This window comes from Spermophilus citellus (genome assembly GCF_964194105.1).
Source record: "Spermophilus citellus genome assembly, chromosome: 3".
Taxonomy (NCBI): Eukaryota; Metazoa; Chordata; class Mammalia; order Rodentia; family Sciuridae; genus Spermophilus; species Spermophilus citellus.
The window spans coordinates 88,376,414-88,399,525 of record NC_138184.1 but is presented as its reverse complement, the minus strand read 5'-3'; the positions used below and the strand labels follow the sequence as shown (position 1 = coordinate 88,399,525).

Genomic DNA, 23,112 nt, shown 5'->3' with positions numbered 1-23,112 from the left:
CTGACGTGCTGGGGATTGTTTTGTTAAATCAGTGACGTCACATTCATCCGAATACCTCAGTCCAGCTCAAGGGCTCTAGGCCAGATGCAGAAGCCAGTGGAAGAGGCAGGATCGGGGTGATGTCACCAAGGCCGGGCACAGAGATGGTACCCTGGGATAAAGCAGGTTCAGCAAACAGGAAGAGAGACCAGAGCCAAAGAGCCAGAGGAAGCCAAGTTTGGGATCCCTGGAGGCCCCAGGAAGGGGTGCAGCAAGGACCTGGGCTCTGGCCAAAGGCTGGGAGGGGAGGGTGGCCCGGGAGCCCAGGTGTCCATCTCTGCACTGTCCCCTGCTCTTTGCAACACTCCATTTTTCTAATGGTTTCTTCTCCAATCAGATCAAGTTCCCCTCAGCGCTTTCCTCTCTCTCTGGCTTTTTCCCTACGCACCCCCATTTCCCTTGTGCCTGGAATCGTCTCCCACTTAGCATCTGCCTGTGGGTCCCTCACCTCCGTCCTCAGCTCCACCTGGTGCTCAGTTTCTCTGACTGAGAGCAAGCCCAGTGATCCTAGGTACTGCTTTGCCCAAAGTGCACCTCTGAAATCTCAAATGAAGAAAGGTCCCTGGCCACCAGTTTTCATTAAGGGAAATATGAGATGATCAATTCGAAGCCCCATGCCTGCTCCCCAATAGTGTTCGGTGAACTGCAGCTGTTAACAAATAAAGATCTGATGATAATGATGACAGGACAGAGGAAGTCAGAAGACAAGGACGCACCCAGGTTCAACAACCTGACTTTCCAATATTGAATTATAGCAAAGAAGAGTAGATTTCCTGCCATGCCCAACTTCCCCTTCCAGCTCAGTCTGAAACAAACTCCGTCCACATCCTTAGTCCTGGTTCATTGGACCAGAGTGGACATCCACCCACAGAGCCAGACTGTTGGCCACTGGTGGCCAATTGGGACTTCACTATGGAGAATGCAGATTAAGAGACAAGACTGCAAAGGGATCACATAAAAGGGGAACATAAGAGTGAAGGGGCCTCTAACTGATTGTTGATGTCCCTGGAACTGCTCTGATTCTTGCCCTACCCAGTGCTACAGTCTTTCTGGAAGATTCCATGGGTGCTGTGTCCTTATTATAAACATTGTTTGCTGGAGCTAATTTGAATAAGTGGTTCTGAGCTCACATCTCAACCCAGCCACTTCTGTGTGACAAAGAAAGTTATTTAACTTCCCTCAACCTCACTTTCCTCATCTGTAAAGGGACAGTAATGCCGACCTTATGGTGTGTCTCAATGATGAAATGAGGTAGCACAGCCTCATAACCAGCTTTTATCAAGGGGTGGCATCTTTATGTCTTACTTTTCTTTTCCCTAAGGACAGTGGGAGTGTTTGGACACAGCACTCCATTAGCTAGGCTGTGAGCTCAACCATACGCCGTACACACCACAAGTAACCGTGGCCTAAGTAAGGTAGAGGTGGCTTTCTTTCTCACGTAGAGTCTCGATAAAGATGGTCCAGGGGTGATATGGCAGCTGTAGGCAATGAATTCATCCAAGGACCCAGCTCTGGCATCTCTAGGGTGATGCTCTCAGATGCATAGTCCAAAATGGCTCCCTACCAGGACCAGATTCAAACAGAAGACTGGAAGGAGAAAAGGGGAAGGAAAGGGCATGTTCCCTATTTCAAGGCCATGACCTGTCACTTCCACTTGCAGCTCATTGGTCAGAACTAGTCATACAGTTCTACCTACCTGCAATTCAAGGTGGGAAATGCAGTTCTTTTTAATATTTTTTAGTTTTGGATGGACCTTAATTTTATTTATTTGTATATGGTGCTGAGAATCGAACCCAGTGCATCATACGTGCTAGGCAAGTGCACTACCACTGAGTCACAACCTCAGCTCCGGAAATGCAGTTCTTATTGTGTTGATCATGTTCTCTGATGAAAGCAGGGATCCACACAGTGAGGATGACCAAGAACTCCTGCCACCAATACCAAGGAAACAGGAAGAGTTGGGGCTAGGGTTGTAGCTCAGTGGTAGAGCGCTTGCCTAGCACGTGTGAGGCAATGGGTTCAATCCTCAGCATGACATAAAAATAAATAAATAAAATAAAGATATTGTGTCCATTTGAAACTTTTTTTTTTAAAGAAAGAGTTCCTGATGACATCATTTGAACATTCTGATCAAGCCATACCTGAAACCTGTGCTCCAGCCTGACCAGGCTACCATATACTTTCCCCTAATTATGTTGTTGCTTTTTTGTTTGTTCATTATTTGGTACCAGGAATTGAACCCAGGGATACTTTACCACTGAGCCACATACCCAGCCATTTTTATTTTGAGACAGGGTCTCTTTAAGTTTCTTAAGGCCTTGCTAAGTTGCTGAGGCTGAACTCGAACTTGTGATCCTGTCTCAGTCTCCAAAGCCTCTGAGATTACAGGCGTGTGCCACTGTGTCTGGCTTCTTTACTTATGTTTTTAAGAGCATAATATTTTCAGATACTGACACTAAGCAGAGGAATTAGAGTCTAAATCCCAGCTTATTTCACTGAGTTACTTTGGGCAAATTTCTTAACCTTTTTATTATTTTGCAGGGCTGGAGATTAAACCCAGGGCCTCATTCATACTAGGCAATCACTCTGCTACTGAGCTATATCCTCAGCCTTCTTAACCTCTTTAAACTCAGTTTTCTCATCTGTGCCTCTGTACCAGGGACAGGTTTCAAGATCACATTTGAGCCAGTAGGAGAATTAATGAAGAGAATATACAAGAATATCATCAGCATATAATAGGTGTTCAAAAAAGTCTTCCTTCTACTATCTATCTTTTCATCATGTGTCCGCCCAGCAAATACCAGTTGGGGCACTCAAAAACCACAGATTCTTCTAAATCACATATTCAATACAAGTTGCCATGATGTTTTGCTTTGTTTTTGGTTTTTGGTGGTAGAATGCGGACCCTGAGGTCTCAAGCAAGAGTTCAGATCCCAGCTTAAGTACTTACTAGCTGTTAGACCTCAGGCAAGTGTCTTAACCTCTCTGAGCTTTAGTTTCCTGGCCTCCCTTACAAAGTAAGAATCCATGATAATTTTTAAAAGTTTTTTAATTAAATTTTAAAATTTGTTTTAGTTATACATGACAGTAGAATATACTTTGATACACCATATATAATGGAGTATAATTTCTCATTCTTCTGATTAAACATGATGTAGAATCCCAGTCGTATAGTTATGTATGTACAAAAATAATGTCTGATTTATTCTACTCTCCTTCCTACCCCATTCCCCTCCCCTCCCCTCATTCCACTCTTCCTAATCTCAAGTAACTCTATTCTTCTGGAGCAACCCCCTCCCCCCCATTTTTTGTAAAGCACTCAGCATTGGACAGGACTTTGGACCTCAGGGCCCCGAGTGGCTACCATGGCATGAAGAAAAAGAGAAGAAGCCAAATCAGTTTGCGTTTCAAAGGAGACAAAAATCGCCATCACTATTTGGAAAACCCCCAAGAGCATAATCAAAATGACAACATAATGGAGAATTTCCAGAAAAAGCAAAGTGGAGAGCGCCATTTTCAAAACTCCTATCTGTCCCTGACCAGCCCTGTGCCCTGGGGCTAATCCCTTGCTTTGCTGTGAGTTTCCCTGTCCAAGAAGCCTGTCCTCTCCGTAACCCTCTGTGGCACCAGTACAGACCAGCAGAGGGCAGCAACGCACCAACATTGACTATGGCGTCTGCGCTGCTGTTGCCTGACCCTGGGCAAAAAAATTGTGGTGAAATAATATTCAAAGAGTCTTGGTTTTATCCTCAGAGCATAATCAGAACAAGTTCTTGCCATGATGTACAGCTGAGAAAGCAGCCCTAGAGGCATAAACTTAAAAATGTTTCATATAAACCATTGAGTGGTATGCTGGTCACACCTCGTCCTAAATGTAGACCATTTGAATCATAAGAGCACATCCCTGTGGGTCTGGGTTGCATAGCATCGATAATGCCATACCTCCTTTATGGTTCATGAAGCACGTCTGCTCCTCAATATCAGGAAATTCTCATCTCATTCTTCCCAGTTTTCAGGGGGTGGGGAACAGGCTTCTAGAAGTTGTGATACTTGGCTTTGCACTTTCTTAATCGACTCCATCTTAGAGGCTGTTTAGTGGACTCTGAGAAATATTTGCTTAATGACAACAGAACTTGGTGCTTTGCAGCAGTTTTGGTGTGATGAAGTGTTAGAAGGTTCTGGTCCACATTACTGTTCCTTGCTTTACAAAAGGAATGGAGCCTCTTTCACCGTTTCAGAACCTGCCCCAGTTATTAGCAATTCTTTATGGTGCTAGAATAGCCTTAGATTAGCAGTGGTTCTCGAGAAAAAGATTATCAGGGAATACCCTCTCCCCAACTCCAGATTCCCACACCCACAATCACAGCCCAGTCACTATTTTTGGTGGTTGTTTGATCTGCTTTTGTGCACAGTGTCTCCAACAGATTCCTGCATTCGGTAAGAGACTGTAACAGAAAACCAGGACTCAAGTGAGTTAAAGCACTTGAACTTAAGGAACATCCAGAAAACAGCAAGGTGCTCCCCACAGCCACTCAACAACATCAGCAGATTCTCTGTGTCTCATCTTCATTCTGAAGCCTTTGTCCTTGAGTGAACTCCCCACTGGCTGCAAAACGGTAACTGCATTTCCAGCCATCACACCCAAGGAAGCTAAACCCTGAGGACCACCAGACACCATCTTCCTGCTTTGCTTTACCAAAGCATTGACAATCCCCAGCCCGTTTGCTCTCGGGTCTCACTGGCCAGAAGTGGATCGTGTAGCCCTGCCTAAGCAACCGCTCACCAAGGCATTGAGATCGGCATGCAGACTTCGGACTTCTTGTTCTCTTAGACTTGACCCCAGGGTGATCCTTAATAATGTCTGGGCACATCTTTGGTCATCACAAGTTGGTGGGGGGCAGAGGCAATGCTACAGGCATCTACTGGATAGAGGCCAGGGACACTGCTAGACACCCTCCACTGCACAGGAGACCTGGCTGGGTGCACCTCTAGCACAGGTTTGGGCCTCACAGCTGCTTCTAAGAAGCACATGGCCACAGGAGAAGGAAAGATGCATCAATAGTGGGGCTCAGAGAATATGAAAGAGAGGAAAGGGAGACTGGCTTTGGGGAAGGTAGTCAGTAGGCCCTCATCTTGCTCATAATTCAGCTGTATTGCTGCTGGCTTGCTAATGCCTTTTTTTTTTTGAGGGGGGCGGTACCAGGGATTGAACTCAGGGGCACTTGATCACTGAACCACATGCCCAGCCCTATTTTGTATTTTATAAGAGACAGGGTCTCACTGAGTTGCTTAGCTCCTCACCATTGCTGAGGCTGGCTTTGAACTCATGATCCTCCTGCTTCAGCCTCCCAAGCCACTGGGATTACAGGTGTGAGCCACCAGCTCGGCTTGCTGGAAGCCTTTTTGCTACCAGAGTCCTAGGGCAGGCTCTAGGCTTCCAACAAATTATGCCTGGCCACTCACCCTAAAAATCAAGCAGAAAAGGTAACGGTGAAAATATGAAGAGAACTTTAATCAATGTGGCTACAACAGAAAGAAAAGGGGACCCACATCCTTATGTTGTGCTCAGCCCATCCTCAAGGAGCTGATGATGACTTTGAAGATTTATAGGGAGGAAAGGAGGGCAAGGGTTGGAGGTTTGCACAGCTGGAGACTTTTCGTAGCTGCCAAACAGGTGATCTCCATCAGGTGTGGTCTGGTTCATTGTGACTGGGTAATTGGCCTGGCAGGGCCCTGTCCATGATAAGAAAGTGGCTGTTGCCTGCCGGGTAGCTTCCACTCCCCACAGGATGCTCATCCATCAGGCCTTTATCCCAGAATCCAAGGTGCAAAGGACACAGGTGCAAAATGGAAGCAGAGATGCCAAGTCTTTAATCCTGCTTTTGGCCACCTAGATTCTTACATGAAATATCTTAATTTTTAATGCTGGATCCTTTTTAAAAAATCCGTGATTCAATACTATTTAGCTATCTGTCAAATTTAGGGCATGGAATTGCCCATTAGTGCTTCCTTGTGTAGATGCAGAGATGACTCCGAGTTGGAAGGGGGAGAGAATGGCCGGCTGGAAAACGTTCTTATAATATTGAGGAATGGACACAGTTCATCTACCCTCATCTGGAAAGAGATGTGCGGTCATTCCACACACTTTCACACGCAATCATTCAGTCCTCCCGACATCGGGTGGGTTAGCCCCCGACATGCAGATGGGAACGAAGGCTCACCAAGTGCCCTTCTGTCCAGGCTACTGGTAAGTCGTCCCTGGAGACTGTATTCTTCACTGCTCACTGGTGACCATCGAGCTGGAGCTGGCTCTAAAGGTCATGCAGAGGCTCGGGACAGCCCAGGTATGGTGGAGGCTAGGAGAGGGCACTAGGGATGGGCACTAGGGATGGGCACTAGGGATGTTCCTCAGTCGTAAAGTACTGAAAAAAAAAACCCTCAAGACAGTGCTTCAAGGTGCCCACTGTCCCTGTCACCCACCACATCGTGGGTGCCTTTTTAGTCTCCTTGCCTAAAGGTGAACGTAGCTAATGAACAACGCTTTGGTGATGTGGCCTAGTGGCCACGGTCCTTCCTCCTGTCTCTCTGGATCTGCTAACTTCATGCCAAGGCTACGCTTTCCAGGCTGCTACCAGCCAAGGACCGAGCACAGGGCAAGTCCTTGTGCAGCCCCTTTGCTGCCCCATCTTGGATTCCTCTTAGGGGTGCCTGCCCCCCAGGGCCTGGCCAAAACCTTCTCTGCACAGCGCTGCTGTGGGAGGCTCCGACCACCCACTGCTTCCTTCCTCCGGCTTCCCAGGTGCAGCCTGCATGGCAGTCTCGGGCTCTCCCACTCACTCCTGCTTCCACCCAGCGCTCACAGGCATTCCCTCAGTGGGTTCCTGCAAGTGGAAGCCCATCTTGACATCTGCTTTTCAGAGGATCCTGATGAATACAGAATGTGTGTTTTGTGGAATGAGATAAAGAAGTTGACAGCCACCCAAGCTCACAGCCATCTGTCGTGAAGGGAACGGGGCTTCACACTGTCATGGTGAGGATCATAGGTTCTGAAATCAGATAATGCGGGTGTGGATCCTACCCACCAGTGGAATGGCCTGTAAGAGGTTTCTTCACCCACACTGAGTCTCTGCTTCCTCATCAACGAAATCAGTGATTTTCAGCTGGAAGCCACTTTGCCCCCAGGAGACACTTGGCAATATATGGAGGCATTTTTTTTTTTGTTTGTCACAACTGGGAGAAAAGGAGGTGGCTGCTACTGATCCTGCCAAATACCCTGTGACGCACAGAGCAGCACGTGCATGGCCAGGACCCAGCCAGCTGTCTGTAGGGTGAGGCCAAAAACCCCTGGGTTCAGTGGAGACCATGATGGGACCAGCACAGAGCCACTGTGAGATCCCAGTAGGGCCGTTTGCTCAACATCTGATGTTGCCGGCTTCTCTCACTCTCCTTCTAAACCCCATGGGGGTGGACCTGCGTCTGGTATCATCAATGACTGGACCATGGAAGGTACTAAGGAAATCATTACGAATTGTTGAAATATGGATCAAATAAGAGCAGATCAAGGAGCCATAACTATCATTACCATCATTAATACCGCATTTCCAACTCCTGGCTCCAGACATGAGGATCAGTCCTCTGTATTTGTTGAATGAATGAATGAGAAATGAAAAGTCATCTAATCAAGAACCACTCACTTGTGTGCTTTGGAGAGAAATTGAAAACTCTTGACCAATAGGTCTTTTCCTTTTGCTTTGCAATGAGGAATTTGGTTTGTCAAAGAGATGGACTGAGATCTCTGCCAGCCAGGCCACGGAGCCGGGGTCTTAATCAAAGCCCTGTGGAGTTTGGGACACACATTTTGCTGGCTTAGGCAAAAAAATGAAACCGGGCCAGGCTTTGTGGGGCCATGCTGTGAAACAAGAGCTGTTTTCAGGGCCGGGGAACACGCTCTGTCCATGTTTAATTTCTTCCATCTGTCTGGTATCTGACCTGTGCTGCCCTCTCAGCCCTTGCCACATATTGTCTGCGCATGTTCCCATATAAGGTGATCTCTCTCCCTCTCCTCCCTCTCCTCCCTCTCCTCCCTCTCCCTCCCTCTCTCCCTCTCTTTCTCAGGGCTGGACAGCAACACCACTTGCTTCCTCCACCCGGTTCTCCCTCTCTGCCTTCCCTGGCAGACTCTGCTGCCCGGATGGATGGCTGCAGAGAGGGAAGGGGCAGGGGGCTGCCAAAGAATGTGGCAGGTTTATTTTTACCCAGGCTGCATTCTTTACCGGGCCTGCAGGCCCCAGCCACTTGGGGATGTCACATGTTGATAAGACAGTGGGGGTGACTGAGATCTGTGGCTCAAATCTGCAACACCCCAGGTGTGAGCCATCGTCATGGATGGGGGGGCACTCGGGGGGAGCACAGACTTCTGAGGTCATGAGACTTTCTCGTTCCCACTGCCCTGGGTCTGATTCCCAGAAGTACGAGTTTGATCCTTCCGAGAAGCAAGAGCAGGAGTTGAGACCCGTAACAATGTAAGACCATTTCTGGGTGAAACCCAACAACCACAGCAGAGTGAAGGGGATCCAGGTGTCAGGGTAAAGGTATTAGCTGTGCGACCTTGGACAAGGTGCCTGACCACTCTGACAGTTTCCTTGTCTGTTCAATACTCCCCTGGTGTTACAGTGAATCTATATTAAGTGTCTCTTTTATTCCCTGTTGTTGCAACAGTAGCTCAAATAATGCCTGGCATACAGTAGGCACTCAAATATGTACAGAACAAGTTACATGAGATTATACTTTTCAGTTCTTAGCACCCAAGAAATGATAACTGATCCAACAACAACCTACTCAAGAACAACAGAGGTTTATTAAGCACCTATTAAGTGCTAATTAATCCTTGTTAGGTGTTGGAAATACGGCAATGAACAAGACAAGATCTTGCCTTCAGGAAGTTTCTATTCCAATGGGTGAGACATATAATAAAGTAAACAAGGTTCAGAGAACGCTCAGTGCTATGAAAAAAAAAATTTAAAGAAATGTTTATCATGTGTCACAGCGCACACACATGCATGTCCATTAGACTGAAATAAAACTTTCACAAAACAATCGACATAGATCATTAGCAAAGGTAGCTGTAGTCAGGCTGCTCTGTCATCAAGAGGTGGGGGCCGGCTCTCCTTCCCTGGAATCTGGTCAGCTCTTGTGAACTTACCTTGGCCACTACAACGCAGCAGAAGCCACTCTGTGCCTGGTCTGGGCCTTGGCTTGAGGAGGCCTGGCGGCTTCCACTTTCATGCTCATGATACAAGTACAGAGCTCGGCTCAGACCATGGAATGATGGGGGATGAGAATGTTCCCTGAAACCGAAATAGCAGCCAGCACTAAGCTGGGACAGGAGGGAAGCCTGACCCCAGCAGAGTTCACAGTGGATGCCTGTGAGTGACCCCAGAAGATCCGTGAGGAGCAGAAGAGCAGCCCAGCTGAGCCTGGCTCACCCACAGACTTGGGGCTGGGGCTCAGGAAATTGTCGATTAAGTCAAAACATTTGGAGCAATTTATTAGGAAGCAAAAAACGTCTTCTCCCTTCCCTCTTTTCTTTCTTTTTTTTTTTTTTTTCAAACTAGGAATTGAACCCAGAGGTGCTCTACCATTGAGCTACGTCCCCAGACCTTTATAAAATTTTATATTTTGCCACGTTCAGTGGTACATACCTATATTCCTGGTGACTTAGGAGGCTGAGATAGGAGGATCACAAGCTCAAGACCAGACTCAGTAACTTAACAAGGCCCTAAGCAACTTAGCAAGACTCTGTTATAAAGTAAAAAAGGCTGGGAATGTGTCTTTAGTGGTTAAGTGACCCTGGGTTCAATCTCTCTCTCTCTCTCTCTCTCTCTCTCTCTCTCTCTCTCTATATATATATATATATATATATATATATATATATATACACACACACACATACATACACACACACACATACACACACACATACACACATATATACACACACACATATATATATATTTTGAGACAGGGTCTCACTAAGTTGCCCAGGTTGATTTCGAACTTGTCATACTTGCAATTCTCTGCCTCAGCCTCTTTAGTAGCTGGGATTACAGGTGTGCACCACGATGCTTGGCCTTGTTTGATTTTTAAAAATGTTAATCAAGACCCACCAAATTGATTTCCATATCCTCTAAGAGGCCAGCAAGGTGACCAATATAGAGATGGAGAATGACTGGTGGGGTGGACTTTCCTGAACCTCTTTCAGTAAGAGGTTCAGGAAAGTCCTCACTGGAAAAGAAAACTTTGAGCTGAGATCTGAATGAGCAGAAGGAGCCAGCCAGGCTAATGGAGACCTGGTGAAAGATGAAAAAACAGCAGTGCAAAGGTCCTGAGGCTGGGACAGCTTCAAGGTGTTCCTGCAACATAAAGGACGCCATTATTTGGGGAGGTGAAAGAAAACAAAGAAAGTCATGAAATTAGGTGAATGTCACCCAGTGCCTGGGACTTCAGCTGTAGGGAGTAAAGACAGTGTGGAAGGCCTGAGGTACCCTGCTTGACCTCCTGGGACCCTGTCTACCTTTTATTTTTTTTAATTGAGGTAAGATTCCTGTGACATAAAATCAACCATTTTAAAGGGAACAATTCAGTGTCATCAAATACATTCATGATATTATGTAACCATCACCTCTACTTCCAGAGGTGAAAGAAAACAAAGAAAGTAATGTTTTTGTCACCTCAAGAGGAAATTCGGCTCCCCTTAAGCACTTGTTCTGCGTTACCCCTCCACCTGTTCCCCAGAAACCACCAATCTGTTTTCTGCTCTATGAATTTGCCTACTCTACGTATTTCATGCCATGGAGTCACACAACACGTGCCCCATTGCGCCCCTTCTTTCCCTCAGCCGAGCGTCTTCAAGGATTGCGTGTGGTGTGGCCCGGTATCAATGCCTCAGTCACCTTCTACTTGGTGCACCGGCCATGACTTGTTTATCCACCCATCCACTTGCCCATCCTTTTGATTGTATAATTCCATCTATGGCCCTGTCACAGACCTTGATTTGACGTCACCAGCCCAGGAGGATGAGAAGGTCTTGGCAGCATGAAGGACAAAGCCGTTTGTGTCCTGCTGTTCTTGGCCTTTTCTTGTCCCCTCCCATCAACCTTTTCCTGCATGATCCTGAGTTTCCTGATGGCCCAAAATGCAGCTCCACTGCCGGTTACCCTTAAGTACTCCCCCTGAATTCTATAAATACACCAGACATTCAGCTGGGAAAAAGCCCTTGAAAGGCATCTGAAATGAAAATACACTTTTTTTTTCCCCCATCCTGGGCTAAGTGTTTTCTCTCCATCTTTTCCTGCTTTGACTTTGGGTATGTGTTTGGATTTCAAACCATTAGCCCGACCTGGGTAGAGACTAGGCACCTAGGCAAAGAGCAAACCAGCCAGCTGTTGACCACAGTCCTCCTGAGTGAGATCCCCTCCCCTGCTTGCTCAGGGGTCTCATTCAGTCTTTCTTCCAGACTGTGGAACCGGTTTGGAGCCAGTTTAATGGGTTAGTAAAAATGGCCTTGAAGTTCGATGGATTCCTGTCCGAATCTTAGCTCAGCCAGCTACTAGCTCTGTGGCTTTACAATTTCCCAGGCCTCAATTTCCTTAATCATAAAATGGAGGGGAAACACAGGGTCCGGGCAGGTTTGTTGTGAAGATTTACTGAGATGCTGCACAGGCGAAGGTGGTCTGATGGATTTAAGCCCACCCACTGTGATGCCTGGAACTTCAGCTACCAGAGAGAAAGGGGAAGATGTGGGGTGGATGGACTGACCTTGCAAGGCCTCATGGCCCATTGTTCTGACCACAGAACTCAGTCTTTAGAGGATCAGCCCGCCCTCCAGATCCCTGCTCTGAGTTCTTCTTCCCTCCTCTTTGTCCCAGGAGGCATCTGCATGGGTGGCCTCGGAGGAGTGCCCTTCCCCTTTGGCTGGCTGTGGGTTTCACTAAGACCAGGCAAGAGATCAGAGAGGGTGTGAGGAGGCAGGGCAGGACTGGCTACCTGCAGAGTCTCCTAGGGCTGCTCCCTCCTTTCAGGGGCTCTTTTGACCCTCTGGTGCCTGTCCCTTCTCTTCTTGCTTCAGGCTCAGGGGCAGCGATGGCTGCCTTTGTTGCTGGTCCATTGTTAGTAGCCCTATGCCCTGCCCACACCATATAAATAGTGCTTTATTAAGTTCTCCTCGGTTTCCCGGAGAGTGTCATGTCCCTGGACGGATGCCTACGGAGGTAATCAATTTTAGTCAATGACTCAAATTTTCAAGAAGAATGACATTATTTTATAATGTACTGAAATCCATTTCTGAGCCCCTGTCCTGCTAGGGTGGAGAGGAACGTAATCCCATTTATTACCACCCACCACCACACCCCCCCACACACACACACACCTTGGACACACGTTGGGAGATGCCAAGTCCCTGGGCTCTTTTGCAGTGGCAAAGCTTTGGGGCACTACTCGGTGGCCCATCCTTGTGGCTGTTTGGTCACCCATCATCCCAGGCTGCAGGCCCTTTTAGGTTGAATGTCATTGAGGTCTCCATGTCAGACCTAGGACAACAAAAGCTTCTACTAGACTGGAAGCCCCTGAACTCATGGTGTGGCCTGCTTGGAGTATTTCTGCCTTCTTAGGGGTCCCTCTGCATTTATCAAGTTGCATCCCTTTCCTGGGAAGCTTCGTAGCATCTCTCTTCTCTCTTTACCTGAAGGTCCTCCCCTCTCTCTTCTCCACCTTGAGGACAACCAGTACATTATTTCCGAAAGACAGGCTTTCACAGGCCTGCAGCTTCTGTAGAAGTGTGGAATTACTACCTGAAATACAGCTTCATGTGATTTTCCACCTGCAAAAGGCAAGGCAATGGAAATTGTTTCAAAAGATAGGGTAACAGGAATACACACAGACATTAGTATGTGGATAAATTCTGACACATGTGAAGCATTTAGCAAAGCTCCTGATATATGGTAAGCACTCAGCAAGTGATGACATGATTCTGGCTTGATCCCAGTGGCAATGTGAGGGGTACCCTGCATACCTCCAGACTGATAACCAAGGAATCAATACGAACTGCAGGTTGTCTTGACAACTGTATAGTGCCCATTAATCTCATCAGTGATTTCCAGTCTTTGCAAACCAAAGTCTATTTGCAATTACAAAAGCCATTAAAAAAAAAAAAACTATTTGACAAAGATGTAATACCAGGAATGCCCTTAAAAAGGCCTCTGGAATTGCATCCATTAATTTGAATGTTTCACATATTGTTTATCTTTTTACCTTTTAAGAAAGCACATTCTGCTACCAAACATATCCACAGGATTAAATTGCCAGGGCAGAGATGATTTAGGATATCTGTAAACCTCAATTCGGATTTCCGTTTAAATTTAATTTCTTTCATCTCCAGGTAGCCTAGACGGCAAAGGCATTAAATAACAATTAAAGGATACTGGAATAACCCACTTCTGAATTTGTTTCTGCGTTTGGGTCATTTTCCCCATGTCTTGAAAGAATGAGATATCAGAGATGAGATATCGTGGGTAGTGTGCAGAGCCACCCAGATGGGACAGCATCTTGAACACTGGCATTCGCTGAATGCTCGTGCAGGATCCAGAAATATCTCATGGTCAAGATGAAAGGTCTAAATTTAATACCAAAAACAGAAAATTGGCTTGGCTTCCCTGTACTCTGCACAGGAAAGTTCTTGTTTGGAAGTTCTGAAAGGAGAAGGGGCTGGACACATGAAGTTCATGGCATCCTCAGATTACCATGGGAAGCAGGGGGCGGGGCATATCTACTGTTGCACCAAGACCTCATCTGGCCCACAATGGAGGCTTGATGGAAGACAGAGAATTCACTGGAAGGAAATCAAAAAGGAAGAAAGTTCTCATTAATACAGATATGCCCACAATCAGAGCACATTTGTATCATTTAACTTTAAATGATACATTTCTTCTTCTTCTGAATTTTCTTATTCAGCTTTTAAGATACAACAGCTTACCCTGGCCACCTGGATGGGACACCTCATGATTTTGTTTGAACAGCATCCCTACCTCTGGTAACAAATCTGGGCCTTCCTTTGGAGGAGTCACCCTCACCCAGTATATTATCCTGGCCATCAGAATTATAGCAATTGATTCAAAAGTGGTCTGACATAACTCTCACTGGCCCTGGGAATTTGCTGGAATTACGGGACAAAAGATTTTACTTTTACAGTGATTGCTAGGCTGACAGAAAGTAGAACTGTTGCTCCTAGCAACCTATTCAGAGGAAAGTAGAGATGAGAGGCAGAGAGAAGGAGAAAGAATATAAAGATGATATCACTGAACTTCTAGATCAAGCCAAACCTGAAGGAAGTAATAACACCAGATTTCACAGTTACAGAAAAATTCTACCCCTTATCTGATTTTTTTCTTATATCAGACTAAGTCTTGAAAAGCACTGTGACCAGGAGTGATTTTGCACCCTCTAAATAACCAGAGCAGAGGTTCACAATTTTGGATAATCCTTGCAGTATCTACAGTTAAATAAGGAGGTTAGAGGGGTAGCTTCTAGCCTCTCCAAACTTTTCCACATTCTCTTCACCCTTTCTGCTACTAAAAGATGGTCAATGTTTTAAGTCCATTCTGCACAAGCAGCATTATCTTATCCGAGAGCTTCTGTTGAAAAATGGAATAAGAATTATAGTGTTTCAATAGCAAGGGAAGAGCAGGTTTCAAGCAGGTCTGTTATTACAACCAGAAAATGCTGAAGAATCCACATCTTGGTCTGGGGCTATAGCTCAGTTGATAGAGTGCTAGCCTTGCATGCACAAGGGTGTTCAATCCCCAGCACCACCACCAAAAAAAGGAAAAAAATCCATGTCTTGGGCGTTTCCCACAACATTTCCTATTTCTAGTTCTTGCAGTATCTACATAGTTAAGGAGGTTGAAAGAGGAAGTCCGTCTGACTAAGCCAATAGAATCCTTATCCATAAGAAGGTGAAGGTATATACGGGTATCCATCAACAGATATGTGGATAAACAAATGTAGTTTATCCATTCAGTGGAACATGATTTTGTCATAAAAAGTAATGAAGTGCTATGCATCCTACACTATGGAGGGGCCTTAAAAACATTATACTTAGTGAAAGAAGCCAGACACAAAAGGCCACATGTTTTATGATTGCATTTATATGAAATGTCCAGAAGAGGCAAATCTGTAGAGGCAGAAAATAAATTAGTAGTTGCTGGGGGCTGGAGAGGGGGAGTTTTTCCATTGCACACCTCGGGGTGATGGTGGGAGCGTACAGAGTTTCTGTCTAGAGTAATAAACATCTTCTGGGATTGGACAGGGGCAACGTTTGCACACCTTTGTGCACACGCTTCAAGAAACCACTGAATTTATATTCTGGGCAAATTGTGTATCTCAATAAAACTGGTTAAAAGAAGAGAACGAGTGGAGTGGAAAGGGAAGCTTTCAGAACAGCTGTCACTTGTCTAGAATTTCCCTGCATCTATTTAAAAATGTCAGATACAGTTCAGCCAAAAGGCATCACTGGGGGCTTACACAGATGACAACGTAGCACTTAAAGGAAGAATCTTCACTTGGGTGGCTGAACTTGAGATGCAGTCAGCAATGTCCCCTTTACATGGAATTGTAGCTGAGTAGACTCCCCCTACCCAGTGAATTCACTCGAGGTTTCATCTTAAATGAATCACAGGTGGTAGTAAATCTTTCTTTGACTTGTATCTGGTCCCTATAGATAGGCAGGGACCCCAGTGTGTGCAGGTCTCTCTCTTTCTCTTTTTTGCTTCAAATTGGAATAAAAATTTTTCAACTTAGGATCCCAGGAAGCATGCTGAACACCCTCACATTCTTCCCTGTGTCCCTGAGAAACCCTATTGACCATATAATCCATTTAAGTTTGAGTGCAAAGAGTGGATTCCATTGCTTACTAAAAATTTACATAGGATTGTAGACAAGTGGAGGATGACTAAAAACTGCTGGATAAGCTATTTTTTCTATTGCCTATATCTTGTAGACCTTTTAGAAGGAGCGAATCTAACCACCTCATTTTTTAAAAAAGAAAAGCAAAAAATTCAAAAATGGCTTCAGTGTTTACCTGTATCAACTCAGTCTTGACATGGTCCTTATTGAGGAAAGCATTATTTTAGTCACATTTTACAGATGGGAAAACTCAAGAGTGGTTAGGAAATTTCCCAAGGCCAACACAATGGCAGACCCAGGATTCAAACCCAGGAAGCCAGGAGTGTCTCCTAACATACTCAACATCATCAGTTAATTAGTAATCCCTTGTACAAATTTGGTATTCTTTCTCCCAGGATTATTTCGATTAAATTTTCAAGGATTTCACTGCTGCCTCCCCTAATTGGTCATGAGCATCTGTGAACTGGGAACAGTTTCAGTTTTTCTCTAAGCACCCTGCAGGATATCTTCCTTTGATAAATCCTCAATACTCAGAAAGCAGCCAGCAATGGGACCAGTCCTGGAATGTTCTGTTCCCCCTACCTGAAAAACTCTCCCTTATTCTGTCTGGACATTTTTTAATGAACTTAAACAGCTGTGTCTGACGGAAGCTTTCCCAATGGTACTGTCCCTTTGACCTTACCTCCCCAAATAAATACGGGGTCCTTCAGTGGGGGCTTTGTCATCTCTGGCTCCTTTTGTTACAGCATTTTCTAAGTTGTAGCCCATCTAATCATTTCTTTTCCTGCACCAGACCGTCGACTTCATGAAGGCAGGAGCCAGGGGAATCCTAAACTCCCTTGCATTCCCAGCAACCAGCACAGAGCAGGACATGTTAAGAAGATGCCCAATGCACATATATTTTTTTAGTTTTGGTTATTGTAAGTCTGATGCTAAATCTACAATTGGTTTCTCTTAAGATATTTGAGCAGGAAATACAGTTTTCAGGGTAGGAGGAATTTCATTTTTTCCCCTTCTCTTTAATTGCCAATGGGCATCACAAAGCACAGAGGTCTCCAGTCTAATAGGGATAAGTTCAAAATACTATTCACTAACTAAATCTCCCCTAAAACAGCCAATGCAGTTTTGGGGTCTATTTTAGTATATCTTGTAGACCCTATAGAAGACTTTCATTAGACTTACAAACCTCATCAATGATCTTGGTATAAAGATCTCCCTGCACATGGCACAGGATGTGAACCACCAAGACTGCAAGAACTATTCTGTTTCTGCATGTGCCCAAAGGAAGCCTCTCAGAGGTGAAAGGAAACTGTAAGCCATTTATTCTTGCCTTTTCTTTTCAGGCTCTCATTAAAGAAGTTACTGGATTAAAAAAAAATCAAATTCCCATATAGGCAATGTGGCCCAATAACGTGACACAGGCTGAAATCTCCATGATGAATGTGTTTTGTTTTAATCCTGCCAGACTCTCTATGGTTGTTCCTATGAATAACCTACTTTGGAAACGCTTATGTCAAAAACCTAAATTTGAAGCTGGGACCAAATGCTTCAAATCCAAATCGTCACCCTACCAGCCCTGCTTCAAAGAAGGCATCACCCAGGTTTGATGAATGAATGAATGAATGAGTGAATGAATGAAATAGCACAGGCATTCAGCATGAGTTAATCTTATCAGAGTACTTTATAAACTGCAGGACGTTCGGGAAGGTTACTGCAGGATTTCTAACTGGGCTAAGCGCCCCAAACGCCCTCTCTTCCCTGCAGTGGCTCAAACTTGGCGAACCCACTTTGCACGTGGGCCGGACACTTGTCCATCCTTTCCCGCCCGAGCCCCGCCCCCAGCGCGCGCCTCCCCCGCCCCAGCCGCCGGAAGTGACGTCCGTCACGGCCTAGCAACCGTTGCCAAGGAGCTTGTCTCTAGGAACTCGCTGGAGCCCGGGTGCCTCTTAGGGGGGTGGGGAAGTGGTTTCGTGAGGAGAATTTGAGGTAACCTCGCCAACTCGCGGTCGGAAGCTCCCCCGAACCCTGAAACGGGAGAGAACTCCCGCTCCCTTCCGGGCCCGGCGCCGCCCCTCGCCCGCCGGGGGTCGCAGCGGTTCAGTCCGCCGTCGCGGGTCGGGCCCCGCTGGGCCTCGCGGGGATGCAGGCCGCTGCCCCGCAGGCGGATCTCGGGGGCGCCCTCGGCAGCCCGGCGCAGGGCCTGGCCGGGCGCGGGTTCTTGGTCCCCTCTCCGCTGCCCGCGGCGCCGGGGACGCTGTTTCTGGGGCTCCACCAGGCGGCGGGTCAACCGGGTCGGTCCGGGCGGGTGCTGCGCCCGATGAGACGCACGCCCTGGTTTTCATTCTCCGCACGGCCCTCGGTGCCCGCGTGGGTGACACTCGTGAACCGCGCGGCCACTCGGCTTGGAGGAGCCGCAGTAATTGCGTTTGCTCATTTTGGAGCGCAGAGCCCGCCGGGCTCAGGCTGCCTGCCTGGATGCTGCGCCTTTGCCCCCCGCGAGCGAGCGGGTGGGCGACGAGGGTGGGGGAAACCCGGGAACGTCTGGCTCGTTTACCCAGAGTATTTATTTGGTTGTTGAAGGAGGAAACAAAGACTAGCCATGTCGATAATTTTCAAGTCATTAAAAATTATGCCCGCGTGAAGATTTCGGCGTGGAATTTTACTTAATGTACTTTGAACCGTGGAAAAAGTGAGCCTCCAATGTATGTATGTATGTATGTATATATATATATATATATATATATATATATATATACACATACATACATACACACACACACACACACACATATACACACTCCCTTTTTTTCCCTTTTATAGCTTAAAGGAAATCTCAAATTTATAAGCCACACGTAGGTCCTATCTGTCCTCTTTTGGCTTATTGTTATTACTCTAATTTTTAGTTTTAACTATAGTTGGTAATATCTTTATCTTTTGATGTATTTTGAAGATCCAGCTCCACACCCCCAATTAAATCCATTTCAGAACAACGTGCTTATGTCTTGAGTAAAATGGCATCTTTCCATTTCATGGTTTTTACTTATAAGGAGCACTGAAGTAACTTGTTCTTTTTAGCAGTTCATTTTGTAATTGCTAAGTTAAAGCAACTTACCTTGGTAAAGTTGTTTCAGCAATTAAGAAATCAAATATTCAATTTTTTGCAAAGTTGTGATCATTTTTCCACTAGCCTGATTTATTTTAGACTTAGTCTTCCATTTTTTTTTTCCTGACCTTAGGCCTGTGAACAAGTTCATTCAGTCTAGTGGAAGGAAGTCAGTTTTAGATACAGGGAGTGTTCACAAGAGGAATTGGACAGAAACACCACCCTCATGGAATTTACAGTTTTGCAGAAAGGAAAAATGTATACATAGAAACTAGTACAAGATAAAAGGTTACCCAGAGAGTGAAGTGCCAGGGAAGTGTGGTCTGCTTGGCAACAGGCACTGTTTGTTCTGCTGCAGAATCTAAGATAACTTGAGAAAGTTGAACTTGAATTTCATGGGCAGTGCTTGAAAGATGGTTGAGATTTGCACCCCAGGATTTGGGGAAAAGGGGGGAGCATTCTAGGTAAAGAATACATTAATTGAAGATAGAGAAGTAGAAAAACTATATAAGGAGCAATGACTATTTCAAGGGGCTGAAGTTTGAAAGGGTGAAAGTTAACAATTTGGAAATGAAGTTGGAAAAGTTAAGTAGAGCTTGGTTTTACAAGTCTTGAAGACCAAGAAGTTGGACTTTTATTTTGTATGTGAGAAGCCTACAAATGATTTGTAATGGAGAGAAGGGGAGACTAGTGACTTTCCTCATTGAAAGCAAAAGAAAATGAAGGCTTGAATTACTCAGGGTGGCAGAGTTGATGCCTACCAGGCTAAACTGATAACAGAAACCGGTGAAGAGTGCTTGGTGGATACTGACACTAAAGAGTGCGTGCTGAGGCTACAGCATGTAGCCCTCACTCAGCTTCAGTTGGTCAGAGCTAAGCATGAATGTGGGCTCAGGCAAGTCAGATCTGATTTTCAAGAGAAATTGGACATCTAGACTTCAATGTAAAAATCTCCCTATTTTAAAAATGTGAACTGCTAATAATAAAAAAATAATAATTAGAAGAATGTCTGTAACCAAATGCTAACCCCTCAATGGAAGTTGTACAGCTGTGTAGGAGATGAATGTAGGTAGGATTTATTAGTCATTTGTCCATGTTAATTCTGGTGATTATTATCATATCTGAGGCATATGCCAAAACATTTGATGTTAAAAATAGTATATACTGCAGCTTTTTAAATAAAGCCTTCAGACTCCAATTTCTTTCAACAAAATAGCCCTGAATTTATAGTGTTTTACATGCCCTGCAGAATTATACCTTTTATGTCTACTTTGTATGAACTTAATTCTGATTTTCCCCCAGAACTTTTGCTAACAATATTGAGACATTGTTTCCTCTATTTTTTACTCTTTAGTTTAATGTTATAAGACACAATTATGAGTGATCAAATCAAATTCATTGTGGACAATCTCAATAAGGAGCCTTTTAAGAAGAACTATAATTTAATCACATTTGATTCCCTGGAACCTATGCAACTTTTACAAGTTCTCAATGATGTTCTGGCTGAGATTGACCCAAAGGTAAGAGTTTTCTCTTTCTCTATAATGGAAAAGTTGGCAAGACAGACAGTTTCTGCCACTAAATAGCTGTGAGTCTTGGACAAATTACTTAACCTCTCTGGGTCTTATTTTCCATGCCTATAAAGTAATAATAAATGATCTTTAAGGTTTCTCTACCAACTTAAATTTTAAATGATTTACTTGTACCTTATTTAGAAATTGTTTCTCTGTTCTAGACATAAATAGATTTGGCCCTGGAATGAAAACACTTTTACAAAAGGTTTTATTGTATTGCAAGTTAGCTCATGTCTCTCATACACTGGTCTTTTCCACTGGAGACTTTTTTTTTTTTAAGCTTAATGTTCCTAATATGGATCCTGATCTGACTGTGTGTGCTTTCATTGAATCTGGGGGCTTCCATACTGTTTTGTGAAGAGACCAGTGTGCCTGTTATACTCTAGCAAAACAATTTTGTCAGCAAGTTTAAATATTGTTCTTTGTTAAATGTGTAACAATGACATATTTTTTAATTTCTTTATTTGTTAGCAAGTTGTTGATATCAGAGAGGAGATGCCAGAGCAGACAGCCAAACGGATGTTGAGCCTTCTTGGTATCCTTAAATACAAACCTCCGGGAAATGCCACAGACATGTAAGAATCTGCTCAAGTATTGCTTTTCTTTTTTAGTGGTGCTGGGGATTGAATCAAGGGCCTCACACATGCCAGGCAAGCTCTCTGCCACTGAGCTACATCCCTATCCCCTTTTTTTTTTTAAATATTTTTAGTTGTAGATGGACACAATACCTTTATTATTTATTTATTTTTATGTGGTACTGAAAATTGAACCTAGTGCTTCACATTTGCTAGGCAAGTGTTCTACCACTGAGCTACAACAACCCCAGACCCTCATCCCTTTTTATTTTATCTTGAGACAGGGTCTTGCTCCCTTGACCAGGCTGACCCTGAACTTACAGCAGGGATTACTGGCATGTGCCACTGTGTCCAGCCTCACATATTGCTTCTTTCATTGCTCCCAGCCATTTTTATTCATTTACTTTTTAAATTTTGAGACAGGCTATCACTAAGTTGCCAGGACTGGTCTTGAACTTGTGATTCTCCTGCTTCAGCTCTCAGAGTCATTGGGATTATAGGTGGGCACCACTGTACCCAATTATATATTGCTTTCTTAAAATCATGCTTTAATCTGACTTTCAGGTGTCACAATCAGTTATTTTAGACAATACTTGATCTCCCTGATTCAATGGCCCAAGGATGTCACTGAATTTTAAAATAGTCTTAAACCTTCTAATACCACTTTGTCATGCAAAAGTCTTAAGTGGGTCAGTTCTTTGCTCTAACCAAAAAAAGTCAGGTAGAGGCTGGGATTGTGGTTTAGCGGTAGAGCACTCCCCTAGCATGGGCAGACCCGTTCGATTCTCAGCACCACATAAAAATAAAGGCATTGTGTTGTGTCCATCTACCCAAAAAAAAAAAAAAAAAGATTCTCTAAAAAAGAAAAAAAAAAAGTCAGGTAAATCCATTATACGATTTTATCATTATCTGTCATCCTAGATAAAAAACAAACACTGCCCAGTCAATGAAGTCTGACTATGCCTATGAATAGTTTCAACACAACTTCCTTGGATACTTTGGTGATATATTGGGGGCTCAAATTTCTGAATATAAGATTAACTTCAGAATAGCCTTGAGGTTATCTTTTTAAAGTAGTTGTAGAAAACAACCAGGATGTTGTAAATCAGATTTTCAGCAAAAACTGACTCTTCCAGTTTCACTGATAAGCATTTGTGTGTGCATCTTTCTTAGGAGTACCTTCCGTCAGGGTTTAGTGATTGGAAGTAAACCTGTAATTTACCCAGTGCTCCACTGGCTTCTCCAGAGAACTAGTGAACTGAAGAAAAGAGCATATTTAGCTCGTTTTTTAATAAAACTTGAGGTACCAAATGAGTTTCTTCAGGATGAAACTGTGGCTGACACCAATAAACAGGTATGTATTACATGAATGGTATTTTGAAACTATCTGTAATGGATTTCAAGATTTGCATATTCAAATACACGTTAATTTCTCTTTAATTGTTGTCTCTGTATTTCCAGGTGGCACAAAGGTAGAACAATATCAGCTAAAGTCAGCTGCAGTCACATCTTAAAATAATGACTTTTGTACACAAATACCTTTTTAGTAATAAGAGGAGTATATGGATAGGAAGTAAAAACCCTGAAATTAAGATTTCAGAATCTGCCATGTCTACACAATATTACTTAGTAGTTGTAAGTAGACAGGATCCTGGGCTTGAAATTGCAGAGAGCTTTGTTCATCAGTAAGGTAACTATACATTTTGTCATCCAAATTTGATAGAAACAGGCTATCATAATGATTGCATCAGGATAAATGGTATAAATCGACCTTATCCTAGGCTATTTGGAACTGCTGAGCCCCTGCAAGGAGGTAGGTAAAGAAGCCACACTGCAGCCTCAAAAGATGTAAAGATAGGCTGGG

General features: G+C 44.5%; 2 protein-coding genes across 5 annotated transcripts in view; one reads left to right on the top strand and one right to left on the bottom strand.

Moving 5' to 3' along the window:
• Nucleotides 1-8,951: 8,951 nt before the first annotated feature.
• Nucleotides 8,952-23,112, bottom strand: part of LOC308644061 (uncharacterized protein) — a 109,956-nt gene continuing 95,795 nt past the window's right edge. The window contains exon 6 of the mRNA XM_081284754.1: nucleotides 8,952-9,386. Within this exon, the coding sequence (XP_081140880.1) occupies nucleotides 9,149-9,386 (238 nt within the window). The 3' untranslated portion in view covers nucleotides 8,952-9,148. The remainder of the gene's footprint in view (nucleotides 9,387-23,112) is intronic.
• Nucleotides 17,870-23,112, top strand: part of IFT81 (intraflagellar transport 81) — a 71,159-nt gene continuing 65,916 nt past the window's right edge. For 2 of the 4 annotated variants that reach the window (XM_081284753.1, XM_081284750.1), the window contains exons 1-4: nucleotides 17,871-17,982; nucleotides 20,454-20,619; nucleotides 21,145-21,248; nucleotides 22,422-22,602. In XM_081284753.1, coding sequence (XP_081140879.1) covers nucleotides 20,476-20,619; nucleotides 21,145-21,248; nucleotides 22,422-22,602 — 429 coding nt within the window. In that variant the 5' untranslated portion in view covers nucleotides 17,871-17,982; nucleotides 20,454-20,475. Of the gene's footprint in view, nucleotides 17,983-18,003; nucleotides 18,364-20,453; nucleotides 20,620-21,144; nucleotides 21,249-22,421; nucleotides 22,603-23,112 lie in introns of those variants that run through there. The other 2 variants (XM_081284752.1, XM_081284751.1) reach the window with 2 other exon arrangements.